Genomic DNA, 27,671 nt, shown 5'->3' on the forward strand with positions numbered 1-27,671 from the left:
AATCATAGGCCTGTTTCTAAAATTTGCACAGCTTCTGTACCTATACAAATTTGTAATGTCATGTTAAACTCTGAATTCCTAATCCTATAAAAGAATTTTTGCAGTTTGAACCATTTAACGTTTCTCACAAAAAATTCTTCAAAAGAAATAATTCCTTCCCATATCTTCCATGCTGCCACTGAACAGTTAACCATTTGCATAAACTTGAAGGAATAACCGTAACTACCAAACACAAATGAATTCAAGCAGTTGTGTGTTCACATGTTGATTGGCAAGGTGTTTGTCTTGACGTCAAGTTTTTTTTCCCTTTTTGGGGCCAGGCTGAAAACCGTGACCTAATTTAAGAATAATAGCAAAGCCAAGTTGCCCTGGATTGGAGCAATGAAAGGAGGTGCAAAACGAACACTTATGTACCACGCCCTCACACACGAAGAATGCATTGCCTTTGTTTTTTAACATTTGTGAGTAAAGTTCATTGCCCTAAGCTCCATGTGAGATCTTCATCAGGCCCCTGTTGATATACATCTAACTCGGAAAATACATCAAGATAACAGAATGCATTCTACATATTAGGCTTGGTGAACTTTGCCAAACAAATAAAATTCTCCTCTGATGTTTTGACGTCAGCATCTCTGTGGCATAAATTTTTAAAGATGTTTTTCTCATCTTCAATCCTGACGATACTATACACTATATGAGGATCAACTTTCCAATACATCACTCTACACAAATCATGACTTAAATGAGATAAATTGCTGTCAACATTACTTAAATCAGGGCTGCTGAATTTGATTGGACAAATAAATAATAAGTGCGCACAGCAATTCCTTGAAACTACCTGAATTCATTTAATTAACACTTTTTCACTCTACATCATCAAACACACTTATAATACATCTATGAAAATTTTTCCATCTCAAGGATGCGGTATCCAGCTTGGGAGGTCGGGGTTTGTTGGAATACAGATATGTAATTACTTTTTTCCTTCTAAATGTAGATCTAGCAGTTGAGTGCTTTATGCAAATTTGATGTGCCACAGACATTTTTTGTCAAAACAAGAAAATTTTTGTATTGGTATTAGTATGAATCTGGGAAAATTCAAGAAATTCTGAAATTGACTATAAAAAAAACATACAAATACAGAAAGGTTGTAGGCACACTGGGATGCATAGTTTTTTCACTAGAATTACTTTTTATCTCTATACCAGAATCTTGCTTTTTATCACTTTTCAAGATATGTTATCAAAATTTTTTTCACAACAGAAAGAGGATAAAAATATTTCTGAACTTGAATTTTCTATTCAGTCTTGATTATCCCTGCCCCAAAAAGGTGATATGGGCCATTCCTTACTCAGACTACACCAAGGGAAGTGATAGTTGCAGACTCTTCAATGCCATCAGACACTGACTGATTGAAAACATTCTGATAAGAAAACAAATCCAGGGACACTTTTACTTGTGTCACTATACATCATCCTAAACAGGCCATGAACAATGAATGAGGGAGACTGAAAATACACAAACTGTCAAATTTAAATGACAACAGGGCTATATTACATGGGTGCTGATTACAACTCCTTCAGAAGTTAAAGTGAGCCAGACACTGCTATGGGTCTTCAAGACGTAACCCTGGGGATGATGATGGGCCCACGTTTGGCAAACAAATGTTTTCGTCCATCCATTGCCTTCATGCACTGTGATTAGTTTTTTTTGCCCCGTGGCAGAAATTCCAGGTCCCACCTGAAGTGAAGCATCACATACACTGTAGCTGTCTGAGTAAGCAACAATGATGGTTTCACCTGTATTCCGAAACAAACTGCCTCTGAGAGTGATATCAAATTTCAATGCACAATTGCTAAACTGATGCCAAAGTGGTCCAACACAATTTAGTTTTGGCTGCCTGATACTTCGAATAGTACATCACAAAGCATGGAACTAGATCCTCACTTGGCAGTCTCCCGTGAATTATTATACATGGCTGATCAATGCCAACAGCAATCGTAAGTAAATGGGTCTTATACAAATGCCATTTCACGATTTGCATTAAGGCGAGAAAGTCACAAGATTTTGGGACATTTTTTCATGTCAGAAAAAAAAACTTTCTCAAAATTGATCATGAACTCAAAATAATATTGATATACGCTATAATCCCATTCAATGGTAACCCCTGTTGTAGATTGTACTGGAAGGTTTATGTTTTGTTAGAGGAGCAGTTTGTTTATAAGTGTACATTTTGGCAGACATCAGAAAATATGTCACTTCTCTCTTCATTCTCTATGGCTGTACATAGGACTAACAGTATATCTCTAGTCAACAACTCTTTGTGCAAGTTTCAAGACGCTGCACAATGAAAGGATCTTCACAAGTAATACTTGACCCACAAAATACAGTTCAAATACAGAAACTTTGTGCCTATAATGCTTTCACCTAGTCCTCCCATATTGGGTTAACCTACCCTACTGAAAACAGTGGGAACATACCATATTAAGGTGATTGAGGGGGTGTTCAAGTCTGCAGAAATGGGCCAGGGAAGGGAGAATTCTGATAATCAATTGTTCAAAAACTCACTCTGGGAATGTAGTAACTAAAAAATTGCAAAGCTCTCAGTTACAAACAATGACAAACAGTTGTAGGAGCAATTGGGGATAGAAGTAAAATAGAACGAATATGTTGCAATAAGTTTTTTTGATTTGTCGTACCTTTCTGACTTGCGTGCTTCAGCTATCTCAGGCCTTGCTTTGGTTTTTGAAGGACTCTCCTCTTTATCCTCCGTCTTCTCCTCTGTGGAATCTTTGCGTTTCAGAACGCCAACGATTTCTTTCTTCTCGGCGTCCGAACTGGAGTCCCTGTGTTTCAGTACGCCCTGCAAGACCAAGACGTTTGCATTTCACATTTGTGGACTGCATTGCTGTTTGCCCGGATGGGGGTGTTTGGGACGAGTTTGGAGTGCAGGCACCTTAGTTGGTGCATATATTGCAATAAACTTGACATTGAGCATCTGTGGGTGGGATTAACCTGAGTGCATGTACCATGAGTTACACCGACTTAGTTTTAAATTTAGGTGATAACAGATGCAACTAACTTTCCATAATATTTCAATTATTTTAGTTCTGCAAAACAAGTACATCTTCTCCGTAAAGCATGTTGAAATACTGGGTATTTGATTTGTAAAGTAAATCACTCCCTAGCCAAAATAGTTCTGTCACTTTTTAACCATGGCCTTGACAGAAATATCACTTTATTCCTGGCGTCTGGACATTTGATGGAAAGGTAAAAGTTTGACAAAGTTCACTGCATCTAGAGTTGTCCAGAGAAAGTCAGCAAGTGATTGGCTAAGAATCTGTGCCATTTTGACAGAACCGTTGCTATACCAAGAAGTGGACCCATCTTGTTTGGCAGAAACACCGGCAAAGATCATGATGGCCTCAAGAAATGTTGGTCCACTGGTAAGGATCACGACACAAAAATCTGTTAACCCTTTCCGCATTCCATCCCCAAATGATAATCAATTTCACTCGACCCAGTTTCTGCCAGGTCAAGAATTTCAAGTAACTGGTGCATACACCCAGGTAACAGACTAACTCATACTTTTAAATCTACAAAGATTAAACATCTGTACAAAGTTTACCATTAGTTGACCTCATGACCTCGTAAATTACAGAAAACAATAGAGAACAATAACATACACATCTCTGCATGAAGAAGAAATCTGTATGGCATATAATTTCACACCAACGACATTTTTTACAATTCATTTTTATCATGGTCTGCTTTATCATTTTATGCGTCACACCTGTAACTGTTCATCTATCACATTTTGGTTTGACTTATTGGTAACATATTGGTAATAAATTATTTCTGTTCAGGGGGGTCTCAATCTAAAACACTGAAAAACAGATTAAGGACTTAGACGTATATCAGATGTTTTCTGCAATGACAGATGTAGTTCCCGTCCTTGCATAAACATTATCTCACTTTTTCTTCTTCTCTTGTAATCCTCTCCTCTCCAAAGTTTCAAGTTCTTTTTTAACTCACAAGGTGGCGAAAAGTTTAAAATTCCACAGAGTCTCGTGTAAAACCTCTTAATAGGAAATTTGGCATTTGAGATTGAACGTCTCTCCATTAAGGCCATCTGAGGTCGTCAGATGTCAGAAAAACAATACGAAATCTGAATATGAAATCTGACATTTGGGGACAGAACGTCTCTTCATAAAGGCCATCTGAGGTTGTCAGATGTCAGAAACACAATATGAAATCTGACATTTGGGATAGAATGTCTCTTCATAAAGGACAACTGAGGTTTCAAAAAATAAAACACTGAAAAGTACTAAGGATCCACACTTAATGCTCCTGTAATCGCAGATTTTCTTCCAGGGTTTTCAGAAGAAACCCTTCAATGGTTGCCAGGATTGACACTTTATGCTAATTACAGATTTTTCTCCATCACTTCCTCATATCTGTAAAGCTTCAATGGGAAATTATTTTTCCACAGAGAAAAGATTAAGACCTGCTTTTATTAGGCAGCGTTTTTCATTACAGGCAGAGGAACAGATAATATCCACTTGGATCCCAAAGACACTCATATAATAGTGAGTTTCCCTTGGTGTGGCAAAACAGGTACAAACTGGTGGTCAATCACACGCCTGTATTCAGTGCCTCTAGCAAAACAGACAACTGAAATTTCAACAGGTTGAAGACATGAAATATAAGAGAAATATAAGAGAAATTTTAATTTTCCTGATAATAGATATGCTGTCACAGTGTCAGTATTCTTTGTATGGGTGTAGCTTTGATAAAATTTACTCTCATTCCTCGGTCACACTGGGTGCCAAGAACCAACTTGGCATATAAAACAAAACCATGCTCTAAAACCATGTTCTGATGTTTAGTTTACATACGAGTATATGTACCTAATTGTAGCAATTTGAATTTTTATGTGTATGTGTTTCTCTTGTTTTGAAGGCTTTACAATAAAATAAATAGATAAATAAATAAATAAATAAAACAAACCCCTGGATGTACATGTATGTGCACATGACTGTGCTCTTTGAACTACTGTACTTGCTCTGACCAGTGTGGTTCACGATAAGCTGTTCCCCCCATAAACTTGTAAACCGATCCATATTCACCATTGACAACATTGTGTTGGGACTGAACCATGGTAATGAAAGGGTTAAAAGATGCCTACAAAATAGAACTCTTGACTTCAAAAAACAACAGGGACTTTTTTTCTTTTTAAGCAGTCATCATCCGATCTTTCTCTTCTACATCACAAAAAAGGACCAGTGAAAAGGGCATGGATAACATACCATCACGCATTGTGGCTATTTTTAGGCAAGTCTCCGGTGATGCAAGTTTACATAACTGTAAATAACTATTGCCAAGTAATACTCTTACAAGGTAAATGCCCAGCCTTGCATCCATGCAACAAAAATTAATGGCAAATGGCACTTGACCTTTCTGACCTTTGACTTTTTACCTAAGTTTCGATTGCTAATATTTTAAAAATTGTATTCAGATTTATATTTATCCACCTTTCTTCCTGACATTTTCAACCTGAAAAATGCAAATTTACTTCCTAACACAAATACCAGATTTTAAAGAATAAAATTATCACCTTCCTAGTCAGGTAACACTTTCCTGTAGTGTTATGATCAAGATTCTGAAATTTGATAAAACACCATAAAAACAGCCACTAATTTTCTGAGGTTATAAAACGCAACACGATACACATTCAGTGAAACTAGGAAAATATTTGTCACTGTGAGAGACCTATATCAAGCTTTACCCTAAACCAAAAACAATATTCAACAAGTATGACTGGCTTCAAATGTAAATTATATTTGAGGAATTTTCAAAACAAAAGCTACTAAAGAAAGAGCATCAAATTGATAACAATTCTTGTTGAACTATCGAAAAATTTATGTGACTTGCAACCTGTTACAGTGTTTACAATAAAAACTCAGCTGTCTCGAGAAGTCATATTACAAACACTTGGCTAACCTGGAAAATACACTCACCTTATCAGGTTTCTTGGATTGATCCACAGAGCGCCTTGGACTGCCCTCCTCAGTTGGGCTTTCCACGGAATCCTTCTTCTTCAGTATTCCTTTCTCCGAGTCCTCCTTTTCCGATCCGGAACTTCGTCTTTCCGATTTTAAGATACCCTTCACCCTGTCATGCACAGATTCCTCAGAGTCCCGCCTCTCCGGTTTCAAGATGCTGCGAACTTCCTTCGGCAAATCCTCACGTTCTTCCGATTTCTCCGATTTAAGAATTCCTTTTGGTCTGTCCTTGTCCTCCTTTTTGTCATGCTCCTTCAGTATTCCCTTGTTCTCAAGACTAGAGACGGAGCTTCTCCTGAGAACGGATTTGGGTTGGTCTTTTTTAGTATCTGTCGTGGTACCTTGTTGTTCCGTAGGTTTGGTAGTTTCACTGTCCCCTTTGTCTCCATAAACCAGAGCGATTTGGTCCGACAGGGGCAGTGTGGCCAGCAGCTCGGGATCTGGCGGTTTGCTGAAGCTGATGGCGAGGGGCGACATCTTCTTGGCACGCTGCAGTTCCTCGATTGTGACAGGCTGCGTCTTGAATCGGGATCCTTGGCGCTTTTTGCGGGTCGGCGCAGCACGCTTAGGAGGTGGTTTCTCGGGAGGCGCTTCAGACTTCTCTTTGAAAAGTTTCATTTTATCCGCCAGGCTGAGTTGCGAGAGTGCGTCTGGTTCTTTCTCGTCTTCCTTTGCTTTCTCGATTTCCTCAGCAATCTTAACCTTGACCTTCTCGTCCTCTTCCTCATCGGCGAGCGTTACCGCGGTTTTCACCTCCTCCTGCGTCACGGGTTGAGTCTGCGACCTCTCCGATGCTCTCAGTCTCTTCTGGAACCGCCGCGGTTTACGTTTTGTGTCGGGAGACTTCATTTTCTCCTGTTGAAGCTGCAGGAAAAGTTTCCTCTTTTCGGACACGCTCATCTGCGAAAGTTCGTCCTTTGCTGACTCATCTTCGGTTGTGTCTTCCCTCGTCGCATCATCGGCAGTCGCATGGTCCGAGGGTACAACCTGCTCCTTCGCTGCCACATACTCTGGCCTGGTGATCGGCTGTGTCCGAAACCTACATAATGACATGTTTATGACAGCAACAATTAAAAACACTTCAAATCACAATCCACAACTATGCGGTATTTATTGCCCCTTTGTTAAATGTTAACAAGTTCACACAATATGTGCATGTAGGTGAGGGCACTGTGGAATTCACAAAAGTTACGATTTGGCATGTCAATAACACAGCAGACACTGAAAAAAACGTATTATGGTAACTTACTACAACACTGCTGGGAAAATACAGCTGTGACTTGATTTAGAGGAATGCAAGTCAACAATGGAGTCACACTACTACAGGCTTAGCCCCCAAAACGTCCATTTTTAAAAGACCTGTATATGCTGTTCAAAAAGACATGAACTTTCCACTTGTTTGCTATACTCCATACTAAGTTTCACTCTCTGCTGAAACTAGCTGATCATCATTAACTTACTTGGGATTATTACGACAACTGCATGGTTTCGAAAGGATACACGGAAGTGAGTTAAAAGTTTGGGTTGACCCAGATGTGAATGGTTGGCACAGGCTACTCTTCTACAAAACTGCCGACTGACAAATGGTATGTGACACAATGGTATTTGTACAACTCTATAGCTGAACGGGTCTTCCTTGTTATGTAAACTGGTGATTGCTAGTTTATAACACAAACACAAACTACCCATGCTCCAATCACACACTCAGGCAATTCCACAGCAGGGGTACAATGAACAGAAAAAAACAAAACAATTTAAAACATACCACCATCTCAGGCCCAGCAAAATCAGTATGGTGCAACAGATTTGAAAGAAAAACACAGCAAACTGGATCATGTTGGTCGAAAAAAAAAAAAAACTTTTTGGGGAAAATACAGACGGTTGTTGTTCACACTGTGGTTACGGAACTCCGACTGGTGTGGTGTTACTGTTCTTGATGATGACTAGCACTGACTCGTACTCACACACTCCCGTGTCTGTTATTAATAGGATTGTGATCCATCACACAGCATCGGTACAGAGGTCAAGCCTCTTAAATAGCCGTGTTTACAATGGCGAGACGTGTGCCTATATCGTCCCAGGAATGCACCATACACATACATCCACGCTATTACACACCACACAAAAGAGGAAATTACCAACCGTGAAACAATGCAGGGAAGCATGCAATGATGTAAAAGGCCCATGCCAGTGAGCAAGAGTGGTAAAAAAAAAAGAAATGACACTTTGTGAAAGCGAAAAACACTGCAAGGCTTGACAATACCAGGCATGGATGCATAAACAAACATCATCATGGGTGACTGTCTGTGCTGTTTGGCACCAAAAATCCCACTTTTTCCATTGCTCCTTAGTACGCAGATCTTTTTTTTTCTCCTCAGGACGCTTTCATTAGGCAGACAGAAATTTTGGACTCAAAAAAAAACAACGGTCACTTCTTACCTTGTAAGTGACAAACAGCAATATAATGAACATGGGATGCGTTGCCCACACAGCCACGTATTGGTGATGTTTGATTATTAAAAATAGCATAAAAATATTGATGTGTCATGCAAATAAAAGGCTCTACTCTAAATGCATTTCATGATTCTGAGCTTCAACCCTGTCTTCCCTATTCGCTAGTGCTATGGTCCAAAACGTATCAGTGAACTTACAGGGGTCGAACTGATTAAGGTAATAAAACAGGTAATGTTATTAGTTATGGACTATAAACGCTCCACTTAATATCTAGTGTACTGGGTGTATTATACGAGACTGAATCAACTTTCATGACCCAAAAATAATTTACAGCAGAGACACGAGAATACAGAAATGTGGGTGATCTGATTAACACGAGCCAGCCAGCACATCAAGCATTTGATAGGGTTTCATAAATGTCACATCAACAGACATGAAATAGTAATGATATATTTATCAGTTTTTTATCTTTATGATGTTTTTTATCGGTGGCATGTGACGTCAGATCCTGATATCCTGGAACTCATTGCCTAGTCACACAAATGTTGTTTCAATGCTCTGTGAGTTTTGCAGCTGGGGCTTATTTTGAATCGGATCTTCTTGAAAGGTCAGAAGAGAAACACTGGAAGCAGGATGTGTTAATTCCGAGTAGTTATGATTGGCGGCCGACCTTTCAGACACTGGTTTTGGTTTGATCATGGTACGTCCATGGTGTGGTATTCTCAGTGTTTTCAATGGTACTGTCGGACTACAAGAAAATTTTGGGTGTGAAGTAATTTTAAATGTGCAGATATGGCTTTTAAACTTTTGATTTGATGAAGTCTTAGCCAATGCAGATGTCAACTCTGCCTCAGTATTGGCTTTTTTCAGAAACCAGTCAATTAAATGCTATGCCCCGGGTGTCAAAACTTCCACTAAAAAGCGTTTGTTAGTGTATGGTCCATTGCTGATGGAATGTGCCTTTCCCATTCCACTGAATGGCAAACGGATGAAATTTCCCAGCAAAACCTGTTCAATTGGTGTACAAGATTGTCAGGCGTCTATTCCGGCATTCAGACCAGTTCATTGACCATCAACGCCAAACAATTTCGCGGCACTGTATCAAATTTCCCCGTCGGATCAGTGTCAGATCAGTGTCTGATCGGAAGCTATGTATAAGCCCTGTGTATATACAGGGCTCAGTAGTTAATCTTTTTTCACTCGAGGACAATACCCCTCTCATTGTGGTTTTTCAAACACTTGCTCCAGTAAATGCTGGGTCAAACCCACTGATGGGTCACTGTGAAAGACAATCCACTGCTGACTTAAATTGCATTGAAGCTTTTTGCTGATAGTGATTTCACTACTGCTCAGTGGTAAATTGTCAATACATCCGTCAGAGACGATGACCCTGAAAACAATGAATGAGATGCAAAACAGGGTGTTTGATCTCTTCTATGTCCATTGTGATGTTGGTTTTGAGTTTTTAAAAGGGATATCACCGTCTTTGTGTATCCCTACTGTGATATTTGCCAATTTGCCTCTGCTGCCTGTAGTTTTTACCATCCTGACTTCGCTGTAATCCTACTGTCTTAAAAGGAAAGTTGGAGTTCTGTGACGGGGAAAAGGGATTTTGAGAGCAGATACTGTTATTTTCAATCACGGTTGGACAGTTAGTGGGGGAGGGGGCATTGCGCAGAGGGCAAATGATTATGTTGTTTGTCTTTTTGTCTTTGAAGGTGAGTGAACATACCCCGGTATACACCTCAAGCAGCCAAAAGGGTTCTGAAGTTTAACATTTGCAAAATGACTGGTGTCAAGCGCTGACCCAATTGTGAAGACGATACTATATTATGACTTTATAGTAATTCTTTTTTGATCTTGTCATGTATCTATATATGTCAGTTTTGAACTCAAAAAACCTATTTTAGGGTGTGTATATCCTAAAATTAGCTATATAGATACTCATCAACTGTTTATCTTGCTTTGTATGGATGGCCCGCTGAAGTTTTGTAGCCTTACTCTTTCATAAACATATTGAGGTCACAGTCCCGGAACCATCCTTCAAACAATCCTGTGCAATGCTCAAACAGTTTTGTTTCCGTCATACATTGTACAAGTTGTTGCTGATTCTGCAGGGAGGGGGTGAGGTGGGGTGAGGGGTGATACATGATACTGAATGCTCCTCAATGGGGATGTTATTCGTATTGGTTTGTCCCCGGTTTGTCTCAAGCCGGACTGTCTTGTTGATTTCCATGTCATCAAGACTGTAACATCGGCTGTCTATATGGTTGCTGGCAACCTGTCAGAAACACTATGAATATTCATTGACCCCGCCAAGGACTGTTGATACAAATCTTCTTGTGAAAACAAATGATGATGTACACAATCTGCTCCAAGTCTACAAATGGAAATCAAGTGAAGGACACGGTCGGTTGATTTACAGTTCCAGAGTCACTTTCACGTCACGTTTCATCCGGTTTTCTAGTTTATAAACTGTCATGCTTTTGCCCTAATCAGGAAACTGATATCAGTGCAGATAGATGTCAGAACGTCAAAAAACAATCAGATATGATTTCTTCATCAGATTGTAAATAATGAAATGAAACTATGTCAGTTCTGGACTCTATCACAGCCCAGCAGTATGGCTCTTTTCTGTCATGGTTTTAAGCTTAGCATAGCCATGCTAAGCAAACTGCTGTAGTGAGCTTTGTTTTCATCACTCTATGTTTGTTTGCTTTGGAACTAGCTTGAATGGCCAGACCGTTGAGGGCACAAGACAGCAGGTTAGGGGTTACCCACTGCATAAAGAACCAAGGGCTGTGAGAGAGAGTCTGCATCTATCAAGACATTCTCTCTTTGTCTCAATGTCAGACAAGTACAAATACCTTGGACTAAATAGAATTTACAGGTTGGTTTGTCATTCTTGGACTCTCATTGAAACAATGTGACTGTGCAGTTTTCTAATATCTTGAGCTCATAGGATCCAACTACACATATGAAGTATGTTTTGAATGTTCTGGTAATTCTCTATGCAGCATTTTGCAATGTTGATAATAGGTTCATCGGTCACCGATGAACAGTATATAGATGCAAAGTAAAAAAGATTTTTCAAGTGAATGCAAAATAAATATAGCTGATCTTGCAAAGATAGACCAATGAGAAACAAAAGCATTCTTTCCTGCCGTGCATCCACTGCAAAGCCCTTCTCTGTCAGGGTTTGGTTCAACCCAACTGTTGTTAACTAACTGTATGGGTGGAACTATGTGCAGGGATATGATTTGTGGGGGAGGGCAGGGTGGGGAGGGGCAGGTAGAAGGGTGCAGAGAGGACACTGAGTGCACTGACCTAAACTATCATTTGAAGATGTGGACATGAAACCATTGTGTCAGATCAACAAACACAAACAGGATGCAAGGGTCATCCAGTCCCTCATCTGATGGTGTGACGAGACCAATGACGGGAGTATACTTCAGTCATTGTAACATGTAAACTGGTTGACAAAACATGACAACGACAGGGAGGTTCAAGAATGGTCACAGTTATTGTCTGAGAAGGAATGAGGCAATACCGTCTCGTAAATGACCACAAAGTATTGAAAGGACATCTTTGCATTCAGTTGATTCACATCATAGCATATTTATTCACTAATTTCCCATTGACTGGAAAAATACTTTGAAATTTTCCTTTTTCATGCAATTAAATATATGAGCACAATGTTATCAAAAGACCAGTGATGTATTTGTTTGTGAATGGACTGAACCATAATGTCACAGAAAGAGGGGTGTTCTTGTGTACTATCTGAAAATTTGTGTTGTTGCAATGATCTGATTTGTATTGCAGATTTACAGATGGATTCAGTACTCACGTCAGAGCTTTCATCTCTGCAGGAAAATTGTACAATTTAATTTATTTGCATTTGATTTAATTTCATAAAATCAATATTGACAGTATATGTTGGTAAAAAACATTTTCTTGCAAACAGGATTTTAAAGTGTCTTTTTTTAATGAAAACTTCAGGAATTTGAGTAAACTGCAGAGTACGTAGTGGGGAGTTGACACTCATGTGTATGTACATTTTTGTGCAGGCAGGATCTTTAAGACAGCTCTTTTAATGAAAATTTCTCAGAAATTTGTGAAAACTATGGAGCATGTATTTGGGGGAACACATCATGAGAACAAATGATGGGAAAAGAAAACAATGGTCGAATGCAATATAGCGAGTATTAGCTGAGAGATTGCACAGTAACTATTTAACCTTGGAGTATATTGCAATAGCATTCCTGACTAGTATGTTTTGGCCATGATAGGTACGGCTTTCCATGTCAATTTGAGGCTGGGGATTGGCAATTTACACGACAAGGGATTTGTTTTAAATCCAATCTGAAAGACGGCAGAGAAGTTTTATGCTTTTTATCAGTTTTAGAGAAACCAATCAAAGTGGATTGGTAGGGGATACAAAATGTGGTGGAGAAAAACTTGCTTGCATTCCATACAATTTTTTCTCCCTCAACTATAGACAGTATATTTTATGCAAATTTCACTGAATGCATGTAATATCACGGAATGTATTTGTGTGAGTCACGCAACCGAGTTAGTGTGTGTACTAGTATATATGTATAAATCTGCATGAGTGCACAGGTATCTACCTACACTATATGTATACTGTGTGTATATCTGTATGTCAAGTCAGGTTTTTACCTCGTGTTGTCTTTCCATCGCTAGCATACCTGTAATTATATCAGAGATCTGTCTCAGCATGATGATGTAAATTTGGCATTGAAATTTATTTACAAAGTGCTATCAACAATTTGATACTAAGATCAGAGACATTATGATTAATTTTTTTAAATGTTTTGAAACACACCTTATCAAAAACTAAGACACGTACACTGCAGCTTTACTGATGCTAAAGAATATGTTCTCAATTTGTGAATGGAACCTGGTAGAGTGTCCAGAGACCTGAAGGTCCCTGTTTTCTGTTATCCCTCATACAAGCCTACAGCCTTTCCTTGTAGACTCAACACAATCATACATTTATGACCACAAACGGAATATTGACAGGTGTTTGTGAAAGGCTATTGTGGAGAGGGTGTGGTCAGATTGAACTCTGTAAATACAATTTTAAAAGGGGGAAAATTAACAATGGACTGCAGAAAGAGAACTACGGCAAAAGAGAACCAAAGACGATTTCAAACAATCGTGCTCAGCACACATGAATGCTATGGCATATGATATGCTGTTAGCACAAGATTGGAAAACATGATTTAGTGTTTTTCTGTTGGTTTGTTCACTCAAATATAAGAAACTGATCTTTTTAAATTATTATAGACATCAATATCAGAAAGGCCGTGTGATTCTCATCTGTGAATACTTTGTATGACGGTAGCAAGAAAGACAATCTGTTGTTCAACTCGTTCCTCCAGTGTGCTCTTTATATCTTAGCCTCTAGGTGATTTTCCATTATTGCACTTATAAAATCAAACACCTGCCCTCTCTTTTCTGACCTCATAAAGTTGAAGAGGGACTTCTATGTGTAGGACTTGTGACACAGCATTGGTGTTTTCTTAACGACATACCACACCACCCTCCCTGAAAAGTTTTTTTGCAAATTTCATGACAGCAGCAGACATGAGAAATCAGACTTTTGTACACCATTCGATAATTACGGTACCTCACAGGAACCTAAGAATCTAAATCCAACTGCAGATGGATGGATCATGGATCTGAACATTGACTTGAACATACCTTTCCAGATGGTTAGTGGCTGTGTGGCTGGAGTATCGGGTAAACCCATTGCTGTTCGAGGCACACACTTTGTCGAAAGCCTCAACCAAAATCCGCACCCGCTTTTTAACTTTCTGGGTATTACCATTCTGGTCAACACCGTCAATGGCATCTTGGTTCAGAGCCATACTCATAGTACTATGCATACATGTTGATCTCCCAACAGATACAGGATATGTCCGCAATCAAGAACTCAATGCCCAGTTATTTTGAAGTGCGGGTCTTTAAGACGTCATCCACGATCTCACATAATAGTAATAATATAAGATGAACAGCCATAAAAGAGCCCTCTAAGTTTGCGGGGAAACCACACTCAGTTTGATAATCACAACAAAGGTATGAGATCAAATCTTCTCCCCCTCTGTCACATGGAAAGTAAACAGACTCTACATTAGTTGCTGAGTGGACCATTCCAAAGTAGCACTAGATTTAGGGGGCGAGGGGCTTGGACTAACACGAGCATTTGTGTTTTATTTGATGCCTTTGTGAGGTGTGCTGTCCCTTTCTTCGATAAGAGGTCTGAAGCAATAAAGCTTTTTATGCTTGTACAGTATCCAAGCCTCAAAAGAGAGTTTGACAAACCATTGGAAATTTCTACTCAGATGTCAACAAGGGTTATTTGAACAAGAGGTTGTGTGTGTATATGCAGTGTCTAAGGAGTCCCATCCTGTTTGCTCAATTCAACTATTCACAATAGCTATTTTTTAAATCGGCGCTCAGAAAAAAATATGACGTGTACTTCTGCTTCTGTTTATGCACGACAGGCTAAATCCAATTTTTGAAATCCTGTAGAAGATTATGAAAGAGATCAACAGGTAAAATATCTAGGGTTTTGAAATTTTTTTCGAAGTTTTAAATAAATCCTAACTTCTCTGATCTTGTACATTAATCGGCAGAATCAAAGCATTGAAGACCAAACCATTGGGAAAGGGGGGGGTAACAATTCCAATGAGGGACTTCACAGGGATGTTCTTACACTGAAACAAGGGTGTCCCAGTACAGCAATCGACTTGACAACTCTACAGAATACAATTCATGAGGACTGAGAATTGAGTGCACAGATGAATGAAGGTAATTACAATTCTGTTGGTGAGTGAGATGATAAGCTACCTGTATGGAATGCAGATTTATTTCCAGTTTGTTTTATGATACCTCCATGATCACCCCCTCCTACTTTTTATGCACATGGGTCCAACAGTATCAATGAAAACATCACGTTTGTACCAAAACCTGGGATGGAAAAGGGGGTCAAAGGTCACCACAGATTACCTCCAAATTACACCGGGGGATGTGATTATCACAGATACGTGTTGCAATCATCCTTCAAATAGTCTACCTTCCATGGCTACCCAGGAATTCCACCACACACGTAAACAGGCCTGTATCTGCCAGTGTCATGTACATGGCGAACTTATATGTCACCGCTGATTTGCGTGTGAATAGATTTACGTCTGCAGGTACACACGACACTTGACAAATACTTTTATGATGCGAATTACCATATAAATAGAAGTGCGTCTTCTGGTACACACTGGGTCTTGTAAGGAAAACATTGGTGGGGTGAATTATCAGAGCAGAGGTCATACAACAAGATGATGATGGCATTATTATTATCGGTTTCTGAAAAAAGTTAATGAATCAAAATGTCATTACATTCCATTTTCTTGAGCTTTCTCTCATTTGCTCACAGCTTTTAACTTTTTTTTGCTCTACGTATCTCTCTTTGCAAAAATCAGGGTTCTGGTTTTTTTCATAACCCTTGATTTTGTAATGTCAGTCTTACTATTACACGTCCACAGAGAAGGAAAAAATTTAGAGTGCAAACCAGTACTGTTGCTATGTTTTGCACTTTGAAAATATATATTTACAATGCATTGATGTAACCATCAATAGATGGTGGGGACTTTTAAGACTGAGGGCGCCCTAACATTCATGAATGCAGGGGGATAGTTTAACTTGAGTAGTGGTATGTTGAAATATCGCAAAATACAGGAAATAAAGTTTCATTTGTAAAAACAAGATGGTATTGTGTAAGCCTGGAAGATCAGTCACTTGCAGGGGCTCCTTTCACAAGATTTTGGAGGGTCTTCCAGTCTCATAAGAATTCGGCTCAACATAAGGTTTTTGAAAGTTTTATTGCATTATCATTCTCTGAGCTGGCATGATTCAGCCAAGATATTGTAAAGTGTGACTGATTTTCAGTTATTTATTTGACTTATTTATTTATTCAAGGAGCGACAGGCTTTTGCCCAATTACAGCTCCCAAGAAAAAAAGAACAAATGTTGATGGTTCAGTAAGAGAAACTTACTGGCTGGGTGATAGTTAGCAATGCGCAGAAAATGTAAATTCGTTAGCCAATCATGATTAGTTTTAGTAAAAATACAACAAACACATTGATAGTCATGAAAAACTGCAGGCACAAAAAAGTGTTTTTCTAAACATGCATTCTTCACTGCAAAAATCACGCTGTTAGTCTGAAAGATAGAGATAGAGATGGACGAGGGCACACACTAACACGACTGATTGCATGCGAGGAAAAGCTACCTTGAACTCTGCCTGCGTAGTCTGCTCTTTGTCGCCATCACATGCTGTATGTGCTCAATTTGCATGGTGTCTGCCGTTTGTTCTGAGTCGATTAGAGCTCCGGAGGTGGAGGGGGGAGCAGCGCTACAATAAAATGAGGTGAGGAATTTGATGGGAGGAAGAAATACCGGAGAGGAAGAAAGAAGAGGTCACACTGAGTTCAGTTGATGTTGGTGCTTGTATCCCATCATGCACCTTAGTGTACAGGTACTATGATAATGTGCTTGTAAGTGTGAATGAAGCATATACTACAATATCAATACTACAATATACTGTATTAAGTCACAGACTCACACACACACAAATTAAACATTTACATCACCAGTGTGGTCTCACTGTTGGCAAAATGTGCATGTTGATATGCTGGGCTTCTATCTGGCAAAAATCCTGGACATTTTAACGGCAAAAAATTCCTACTTTAATACAGGGGTGACAGCAAATCCATTTAATGATTGGTGGACCCTGGGGACGAGTATCAAAATGAAATGAGTCCTGCTGTCTAGTTTATGTATACTGTAATCATTCTTTATCGTAAAAGTGCAGCAGTATTCATTGGGAAAGTTGAAAGGTGAATTCACCAGTCTTTATAGCAAAAGATATGGATATGATGCTCTTAAACCATGGTTTCATTCCTAAAAATATCAATCATTGTGTTTGTCAATGTTGCTTTTCCTAATGCATAATAACATGGCACACAGATATGATTTTATTATAATCTTACCTTTCAGTTGTATTTTCAACGGCTGATTTTGTCTCCCTTTCCTTTTCTCTTGCACGTACCCTATCCACTTTTGCTGTCACTGAGGGCGCTGTTTCCTGACTTTTCTCCACCACCTCCACTTTGGTTTTTGGCTGTACTGGTGGCTTGCCCTCCAGCACTTCAATGCCCTTCTCTGGCTGTTTCTGTTCAACATCCTTTCTCTGTGTTGGCTGTGACTCCTCCACCTTAGGTCTCGCCTCTTTGGCCACTTCTTCTGCAGCCAGTCTGACCTCTCCAATATCAATGGTCTGGCCTCTTTGGCTTCTCAGCCTACCGACTCTGCGGGTCCTTGCTTGTGGCTTGTCGTCGGTCTGCTTCTCCCACAGCGAGATGTCCAGCTTCTTAGGTTTCTCAATGCGTTTCTCCACCAGCTGTTCAGCGGTCATTTCTTCCAGAGTTTCAGAAGCGATCTTCAACTCTTCTTCCGCCTTCCTCAACATCTCTTCGTCCTCCTGCTCCTCAATTTTCCGTGCCCTCGCTCTCATCAACTCCAGCAGCTGCGAGTCCTTTGTGGAGAGGGCGCTTCTCTTAGTGTCCTGTTGTTTCTGCACCTCCCTCTCCATTTCTTTGCTGGTCTTAAAAGAGGATGTTCTCCTCAGCGAAGACTTGCTCTCTCTCTCCACAGATAGCAAGCCTTTTGTCACTTCTCGGTCAGAAGTGCTCTCAAAACTTGGTGATTTCATCAAAACCGGTTGTTTTTCCGGTGCTTTTACTTCTAAATGTGTGGGTCTCATCTCGGTTTTCACATCTGCCTCGGGTTTCACTTCATGTTGCAATGGTTTCTGAACAACTTTTTCCACAGGTGTGGGCTCTGAGCGAGGTTGTGTTTTGGTTATATCCTCAACTGCCTTGGGTTTAGTTTCTACACGAGCCGGTGTCTTCTCCATCGCCAGAGCTCTGTTGTCTGATTTGGGTGCAACTTTGCTGGGTTCATCTATTTTTGGTGTGTGTTCGACCTGGGTTGGTCTTTTCACAGCCTTCTCTTCCTGTTTTGTTTTACCAATCTCAGCACCATTCACCTTCTTTGTTGTTTCTATAATCCTTGGTGCATCTTCTGATTTCTTCGTCAACTCTGTGGGTGACTTGGCTTCTTTGCCATTGCTCCTCACTTTCCTGCCCTCTTTCGCTTTTTGACTGATGTGTCATCCGATTTCGACTCTTTTATCCTAGGTGTTTGTTTCTCTCTGCGTTTCACCAGGTCTTCTTTCTCCGATCCGGAGCTTCTGAGGGGCTTTCTTCTTCTGCCGTCGCTGTCAGAGGAGTCTGATCCGATGGTCTTCCGACGCCATGGTTCTGGAGACGTTCTTCTCGTCTCTGCTTCTTTGAGGACGGTCGGAATCTGTGGCCGTCTTCGTGGCTGCTTTTTCAGGGACGCAGACTCTTCGTCCGTGCTGCTGAGAGGTGAATCAGTTCTGCGCAAACCAAGCCGGGAGCCAGGTTTTCTTTCATTTTTGGTATCTCAGTTTTTAATCCACTGTCCACCTTCGCCTGCACAGTATCTTTCCTCACTTTCTTTTCTGGTGACACGGCCCTTCCAGATGATCTCACTTTGGCCTCTGCCTTTTCTTGTAGCCTCTGTTCGATCCTTGAACTTTTGATGGCAGGGTCTGTGGCAGATCTACTCATCTTTTTCGAGTCAACCTTGGCATTGATTGAAATGCTATCGGACAGAGGTCTTCTTGGTGTCTTCCCACTCTCAGGAAGTCCCACAGATTCTTTTTTGGTCGGTGAAACAGTTCTCGGTTTGTCTTCTCTCTTTTTCAAGGATGGCCTGGAACTGAAAGGCCTACTGTCTGTACTCTTTACTGAAGCAGAGGAATCGGATGATATTGAACCGCGTCGCTGCTCATTCTCGGCCTGTTTCCGTACTTTCACGGGCTCAGCTGACTTTGTAGGTGAACGAACTCTCGGCCTGGTGCTTCCTTTTGTTTTATCATCAACCTTACTTCGCTGTGTTTTCACCCCTTCTTCCTTCTGAGCTGAGACAGTCGTTTTAGTCTGAACTGGCTCTTTCTTCTGCTCTTTTGTTTCTTTGTCTTTGGTAATTTCTGTCTTTTTCACCGTTTCCGTCTGTTTTTTCTCCTCCTCAGCAGAGACTCTGTCCTTCCCTCTTTCTTGCTCTTGCAATTTTTGTTTTTCTGGTTCTTTGCCTTTCTCCAATTCCTTCTCAGAATCCACACTCTTCGTGCGCCCCTTTGCTTTCTGTCCAAGCAGCGCTCGGCTCTCTTCAACTCTCTCGGCGAGAACCTTTGGACCTTTCCGCTCCGTAGCAGCTTTCTCAAACTTCTGAAGCAGTTTCTTGGTTTGTTTCCCCTCTGCAATTTGGCCCTGTCTTTTCACTGGTTTGGCAGAGGCGGCCGGGCTGTCTTTCTTGGTCTCCTGGTCTTTGACAACCTTCCTTGGCTCCGGTTCATCCCTCTTCACAGCCGAGCTTGCAGGAGTTTCATCGGGGGACGTTGGCTTCGTGGGAGGTGGGACTTCCTTCCGTTTGCCGGCGTCCACTGTGGTTGTTGGTGCTTCAGCTTCAAGTTTCTTGTTATCTTCTCGTTTCTCCACCTGCACAGAAATTGTACATGGATGATGACCAATCAACATCACTAATTCCATATCTTTGAATACAATTTTTGCAACACTTTCAATGACTAAAAACTTCATTTTATGATGAAACATTGATAAACAAGTCACCATCTACCATTTCCAATGCATGTCCTGTAATGCCATACAATCTTTGTCATAGCTTGTTCTCATACCTGAGAAAATATTCTTCAAACATATCTATTGTATTAAGTATCAGCGATTTCTTGAAGAGCGCCCCCAGTGGTCAGATTAGGTACAATTGATGTATGAGATGGTATGGTTTTGTTTCACTTTTCATCACTGGCGGTCTACCTTGCTGCAAATTAACTATCTGGTAGTCTTAAAATTTGCATATAATATGATTTTAACGCTAATATCTCTTTGAACAGAGTACAAGGTTATGATATGATATTTCCGTTGAACCTACATGTACTTAGCAAATTACACGTCTATTTTATGATATACAGAAACTAGCACAACTATTTACAAAGAAGAGATGCACTAACCAGTTCTTGAACTGGTTGACCTGGTTTCACACTGTCAGTCTTCTTCAACTCATCATAACTACTTGATGGTGTCAGCTGACTGCGTCTTTCTTTGAATCGCTGTTTGCCATCTGAGTCATCTCCAGACTTCTCTGGACTTTCAGTGCCGGGAGAAACTCCTTCAGCGTCTGTGACGAAAGCAAGGTACACACATGTAAGGTAAATATGGAATGATTGTTTGAAGTATTGGGAAATGACAGACAAAGTTTCGCAAGAATTGTTTGCAAAATGCAGAAGACGGTTCTCCGTACAAACGTTTTAACAAAATCTGAAACATGCCATGGTTGTACCTTGTATTTGTAAAAATTGTCCAAAATTCAAAAAGGCTATCATACTGGGTAATTATTGTAAGTTGAAACAGCGCCCTCAAGCAATACATGAGAATCGTTAGACAAGCTAGTATCATAAATGACAAACTATTCGTTACTGGAGATTTTCATAATCCAACAAATCGTGTATTCCAGATGAGAGAATCTTGCGACATTGAAATGCTTTAGTAAGAGTACACAAAAATAGTCCTCATTAGTGCTTGATTTTTTGTAGGAGAATTTTGCGTCTTAAAATGAAACTTTTACTCATACTTTGCCTTCAAAACTAAACTATTATCTTTCATGAGCAACGGTAACAATCTTGGGTAACTGTGCAAAATTAAAACCTACGTGTGTTTTCACCTAGTTGACAAGCATACTACATTCTGTCAAGTCAGTAAAAACCATGTTCACAGTGTCTATGTCAAAAGAACCTGCACATATTTCAAGTGTTTTGCCAACTAACTTGGCATGATGATGAATATGACATATGAACTTAGCAGTAGAAAGGGGTAATTTTTCCCACCATAATTTTACTGCAGCAATTTTTTACCAATTTTTATGAATTTTTCTGAAATTTTTAGATAATTTTTGACCGAATGGACGTCAAATTTCATTTTCTACTGTCTTTACAAAATTTTGGCAAAAATCTGAAAAAATTGATGAGGGTATATTTATGAAGGCAACAAAAATTGACTTTGGCGCTCAAAGTGTCAATCAGATAGTTCTAAGAAAGTTTACCTCTTTCTGGGGTGTTCAAGGCTGATCTCCTCCTGGCAGCTTTCTTTTCTTCTTTTCTCTTCCTCTTCCTTTCCAGTATTTCCAGACTCCGTGGTGACATCCCCCGGACAATATCCGATGCAATGGAAGACGCTAGGGAGTCGGAGTCACTGGGGGATTCTACGGGAGGTATGGAGGATCCTATTGATGCCTCTGAGTCCCTGCTCCGGAACGTTTGCCTATGGTCGGTGGCTGACTCAGTGGAGGTGCCCGAGTCTATGTGGTAAAATCTGTGCCGCCTTTCTGAAGCACTTCTTGAGAAAGGCTTGTCGGTGTCTTGGGTAGGCTTGTGCGTCTCAAGTGCTGGGCTGGAGGCATCAGTCTGCGTTAATGGGGAGAGTTTCTGTGGTCTTGCCGGGGTGGATTGTTCTGTCTCTTGTGAAATGCCCTTCTGATCTTTTGCAGGTGTAGCCAGTCTGTGAGTTGCCCTCTCTTTGCTTGCTTCGAGAGGCCTTGTAAATGTCCTGGTTTCACCTGGAGAGGGAGGTTCAACCGATGCCCTTTCAGCCTCTACAATAGATCTCGACCTTCTCCCTGTCCCGACGGTCTGCTCACCAACGGAAGGCACTCTCTGTGTGATTGCATCTCTTGTTGTAGTTTTCACCTGCTCTGAGTGAGATGGTACAGTTCGTGTCGCAGACACAGAATCCAGTGGTTCTCTTTCAGGTACTCTTTGTGGTACTTCTCTGGCGTCAGCTGCCGTTCTTCTAGCCGATGGACGCTCTTGAAAAGGTGCAGATCTTGCTCTCAAGCTTCTCCTCTCGGCAGGGCTCATCTCTGTCCTTGGTGATTCTGTCTTGCTGACCACTGAAAAAGTATGTGAGACATATGCACATGTGTAAAGGTCCTGGCACACTTCTGTAGTTGCATTCTATGTGAATAGGTTAAAGCCCATTGACACATTTGCTAATGCGAGAAACCTGGGATTGAGAAGGGCGCTTAAGCCCAGAATTCGAATGGACCACAGTACAAACAAAATCCCGTGCACAAAAATATGTGTATTCCAAGCGCATTGGTAAACATAGGTTTGTTTGTACTGCCATAACCCGTTGGCTTGGGCGTACTTAATCTGTAGAACACATCATGTCCTTTTAATTTCTGATTACAACCATTGAGTAGTACACCAAAATTATTTGATTCGATGCGCTACGCAGTTGCATATCTGCGCCAGTAATGAGATCTGTCGGCCAGTACAGTACAGTAAGAATGAAAACAATTGTTTGAATGCAACATGATAAGATGTTGACAGATATTTCAAATCTTGATGTGAGAATATGATACTCTACTTAACAGGGTATACGTCATTTTATCTGTAAATACATTAATGTATTACATACTCTTGGGTTTTCTTACAACAAACCAGCATTATTCATTCGGCATAGATTATAAATACTTTGGTAATTTGTAGAGCACAAGGTCAGCAACATGTACATGTATTTGCACACTTCTCAACACAGAACCCCGTTTCTTTGCTGACCTTTGACATCATGCCAGGATACAACTCCCCACCCCAAATCTGGGTTCAAAGATTAAAAACTTTTGTTTGGGAAGTTTATGCAGTCAGTAAATTTTCAGAAAATTCATAAAATACACAGAATATTATATATATTATAGCCGAAACAAGGGACTATGTGCCCAAGGGCAGGTGACCATTTGCCCTCCTGTTGTCAGGCAAATGGTCTTCTGCCTCAAGGGTACATAGTCTCTTGTTTGGTCTATAATGCTTCTATTACATGCCTCTCTTACATAGTTTTCATTCCAAATTTGTGGATTTATTTGCAAAGGAGAATAATATGCTTTATTTCTATGTTTAGTTGGACGAAAATCTGTTGAAAAATAGAATGACTTTCATAATCAAATGGCACATTGATATATTTAAATCACTGTTATGCAGTTTATCTATTTTTTATGCATAATTTTGAAAAAATTGGATTTTCTATGAAAAAAGTGACATCTGATCATTATAAATCCCGAAGTTGTCAAGTTGAAAATAGTTCCGGGTCACTTTCAGTCAAAATGAAGACTATGCGGCCTGCTATATCATCAACAAGTTACCATTGAATCCTACGGGGCACGCGATATTCGATATATGAGGCATGTAATAAAGGCAGGTAGTGCATGGTTTACAAAAACTCACCCTCTGTAGCAACTGGTGAAGTGACATCACTGCCTTCCCTGCGCAATCTTCTCCTTGACAACCGAGCCTCTGTGTATCTGTCAAAGCTACTCTCTTCGGTCTGTCTCAGCCTAGCATGAGAGAAACAACACAACTGGGTCAGGCTTGTGAAACACATGTACATCATGTTTTGAGAAAATATCTATTGATGTGTTAGATAATATGTAATTCAAACTCCTCGTTAATAATGACTTGTCTCAGAAGTAAAAGATTTCTCAAACTGAATTTTTTGCTCATTTTTTCAGATTTAAAGGAGAAATCTTTATGTTGGAGAAGTCCATTGTAAAATATTGTAGGGTCAATGACAGCGTCAGCTCTCTCAAATTGGTTACAAACACATAAAAAGTTTACATTTACAATGCAATAAAGATACACTCATGTAAACTTCATGCTTGTGTCTCTTATTTTACACAACATTATTCTGTAATTATTACTGTCCAATACAATTAGGCAACCTTCATTTCAGTTACCCTGTGAGTTACAAGTTAACACATAAGTGAGCAATTTACTCTTTTAAAAAACTGCCATGCCTCCCTGTGGCAAGCAATTGTTAATTCAGTTTACTTTCAGGACAACATGAAACAAATTTGGATACATTGTGGACACACAAAAACTGTCAATAGCCTGACATCAGCGAAATATATACAACAAATAGATATACAGGAAAACAGTTTATGATTTTATGATTTTGGTGTGCAACTTGTCACAAGCAATTTTTTGTAAATTTAAATTTTGTTCAATGGAAACAGACAATGTGATGACACATAGACACCAAAGAAAAGCATACTTTTGTGTGAAAACAAGGTTTTTTTGTAGTTCATTAACGGAGAAGTATCCATTTCCTTCACATCACATCCTTGTGAATCATGTTATTAATAGTTTTGGTTGTGATTGCAACTGAAATCACTACAACAACAATGAAGATGACAACGACAAATGACAATGATTATGATTGTCATAATGATGATCATACTGATAACAGAATGGTGATTGTCACAGAGCACACAGTGCTGACAAGTTAACTGCTGACAAGTACGCTACAGTACAATGTACATACTTGTATCCGTAGCTGTGATCTCTGCAACCCTATTTTTATACAAGTAAACACTTTGCAGGCACACCACATCAAATACAGTGTGATTCACACAACCCAGAGCTTTCTCTCATAAACACTACAACACAACGGATACCATTTTCTCAGTTAATTCATGACAGGTCGACAGACTGCGATAAAATTAACCACAGACTATGCATTGTGCTTGGTGACTGTCAGTATAGAAACACCACATTATTTCAATAACCTAAACAAGCAGAGAGGTCAGAGGTCAGCCGATGGGCTGACGGAGGTCACTGCATGCAACGGTGGGCAATGACAATTAAAACATTGTAATGGCAGGTTGGTAAGAGCCTGTCGGCTACAGGCAAAAGGACGGCACACTTTTAGCACGAGAAAGAAAAATTGACACACGTTTAGAATGGGAAAAACTTAGTATGTGATGGCACGGCAGAGAAACGTGGCTATGTCCTTGTTCACGTACACACTATGCCTGAATGACATTTTTTCTGTATTTTGGATACATCACACAAAGAAGGATGTGTACATGTATGAAATACTACCACTTGTTCAAAAGGTGTGCATGTATCTCTATATAATCTTGCTGACAATACCCCCAGAAGAATGCTATTACTGTAATATCAAGCCATATAAAGGGCCCCTTTTGTATTTCTCACTCACTTTTCAAAGTTCATACAGGCTTGATTTTTTCTGCCTTAAGCAAAAGGTAAAATGCGCTTTGGGGACAGATATTCGAGCTCTCACATTACAATTTTTTTTGGTATACCACTTGTTCGGGTTCATTTTGAAGCTCATGAAGTAAATAGTTTTCTGAGCTGATTTTCAAGAAAATCGAAAACTTTATTTTTTTTTCCCCACAGAGTTAACACAGGGATGGTGGCCATTTTGAATTTGAAGTGTTGGTAAATATTGGGTAATTTGTTTCTCTGGTACCAAATTTTGCACAACAGTGAACCCTAATTTTTATTCTTTATTTGAAAAGAGAATAGTTGAAAGTCAAATTGAGGAAAGTTTGAGCAAAAGTTTAAGTCTCTCAATTTCGAGACATCACATAAACACAGGACATCAACATTTTCATGTCACCTACATGTACATTTATCATTTCAATATTATTTCAATGCCATGGCTTGTTTGTTACGAGCACAAGTGTGAGAAGTTAGACATGCCAAACATGGTCTCATCCATCAGATCCCGTTCAAAGCACATTCCAGCAAGCTTGAATATTTACCACATTTGGCTTTTTTTGAGAACATTAAATTTTATGTTCTTCACAGCAATGTCCACATCTAAGCATGACTCTGCAAGTCAAGCTTTACTTCAGTATATCAAATAAATGTTGGGTCAGATTCATGTTTTGGCTGGTTTTGACCACAAAATGTTTCTGTCTTTCATACAAATATTTTTGAAAGCCTGATTCAGATTTCCCAATAGCTTGTGCATTAGAGAATATAGTCGGGACGATGAATGAATATGCCAATTTGATTGTGTATTCTTTAAGCAAAACACAAACACGAGGAAAAGAATAACGTTTTGTATTTCCTCGAGGTGTGCGATCATGGCAAGCGTTTTCTGGAATCTGCGTTGAACTTTGCATCTGGGGAATTATGGGTACTCGTATACATGTATGTACCGTGTGTACCTTTCTCTACGAGCTGCTCGTTTCAACTCAAGCATGTCAACAAGCTCTTGGGTTTCGGGAGAAATGTTGGGCTTGGTTGCGGTCCTGATACCATGGGAAGAGAGAGAGAATATAAAAGTGGATGCAATGGGAAGGTAATAAAAGATGGTATGCGATGCAGAAAACATGCAACAATACATGTATTGGGGTGACCATGCCTGTATGCAACTTCCAAACAGAGGTCTGAAGGAGAGATTCCCAAAATATATTAGACAAAAATTTGGAAATATCTACAACCAAGGAGTTGAAATTGAAGGCTTTGTAGAGGCCAGCAGACTACAAAAAGTCTGATCTCAAAATCCAAAGATACAAGGACTTGGAAAAATATGGCACACAGTCCATGTAGCCGACAATGAGATGCAAATGATATGCGGTTAAGGTCTCCTCAACTAACTTTCAGCTGGTTGCTCACTTTCTACTATTTTTATAGTATTTTATACAAAGGCACAGACTTATTCTACCTGCAACTTAAAACTGATAATGATTTTGTAGTTCATTCTTTACGATTTTTCATAGTTTTTGGTAGCCGGTCACAGACACTTTGTGTTCGTGTCGGCTACATGGACGATCTTCCAAAAATATTGCTTTGCTTTGAGAGAAGAAAGCAGATATGTAGTTGGTGTGTAGTCAGAGCACTGCATGTGCCAAACAGTGCCCTCAACAGCTGGCTATCAGCAGAGTTAGCCCCCAGAGAATTAATAGCAATACCAAAACACCACGAGGTCATGATATTAGTTGGTACACTGTCAGTGAGCAGTCTAAATGTACCAGTAGTGCATTAAAAGTTCATTGACTTGATCCGAGTCAGAGAAGCATTGATGTGGGCTTTCAAATATTAAAACTTCACATTGAAATCTGTGATGTCAATTCTACCGTGACACTAGAGATGTGCAGTCTCCTGGT

At 39.8% G+C, this 27,671-nt stretch overlaps 2 protein-coding genes across 20 annotated transcripts in view; both read right to left on the reverse strand.

Moving 5' to 3' along the window:
• Nucleotides 1-18,516, reverse strand: part of LOC139143440 (supervillin-like) — a 60,161-nt gene extending 41,645 nt beyond the window's left edge. For 2 of the 7 annotated variants that reach the window (XM_070713754.1, XM_070713753.1), the window contains exons 1-4: nucleotides 17,591-18,516; nucleotides 16,831-16,953; nucleotides 6,021-7,104; nucleotides 2,700-2,863 (exon numbers count right to left, since the gene is read on the reverse strand). In XM_070713754.1, coding sequence (XP_070569855.1) covers nucleotides 2,700-2,863; nucleotides 6,021-7,104; nucleotides 16,831-16,953; nucleotides 17,591-18,516 — 2,297 coding nt within the window. Of the gene's footprint in view, nucleotides 1-2,699; nucleotides 2,864-6,020; nucleotides 7,105-7,525; nucleotides 7,663-7,830; nucleotides 8,019-14,246; nucleotides 14,606-16,830; nucleotides 16,954-17,590 lie in introns of those variants that run through there. The other 5 variants (XM_070713755.1, XM_070713756.1, XM_070713758.1 and 2 more) reach the window with 5 other exon arrangements.
• A 478-nt stretch (nucleotides 18,517-18,994) lies between these two features.
• The window catches only part of LOC139143442 (nucleolar protein dao-5-like), a 94,910-nt gene continuing 86,233 nt past the window's right edge, over nucleotides 18,995-27,671 (reverse strand). For 8 of the 13 annotated variants that reach the window (XM_070713760.1, XM_070713772.1, XM_070713767.1 and 5 more), the window contains exons 5-9: nucleotides 26,730-26,813; nucleotides 23,977-24,086; nucleotides 21,801-22,646; nucleotides 20,713-20,879; nucleotides 18,995-20,185 (exon numbers count right to left, since the gene is read on the reverse strand). In XM_070713760.1, the coding sequence (XP_070569861.1) occupies nucleotides 18,995-20,185; nucleotides 20,713-20,879; nucleotides 21,801-22,646; nucleotides 23,977-24,086; nucleotides 26,730-26,813 (2,398 nt within the window). The remainder of the gene's footprint in view (nucleotides 20,186-20,712; nucleotides 20,880-21,800; nucleotides 22,647-23,976; nucleotides 24,087-26,729; nucleotides 26,814-27,671) is intronic. The other 5 variants (XM_070713761.1, XM_070713771.1, XM_070713770.1 and 2 more) reach the window with 1 other exon arrangement.

This window comes from Ptychodera flava, chromosome 11 (genome assembly GCF_041260155.1).
Source record: "Ptychodera flava strain L36383 chromosome 11, AS_Pfla_20210202, whole genome shotgun sequence".
Taxonomy (NCBI): Eukaryota; Metazoa; Hemichordata; class Enteropneusta; family Ptychoderidae; genus Ptychodera; species Ptychodera flava.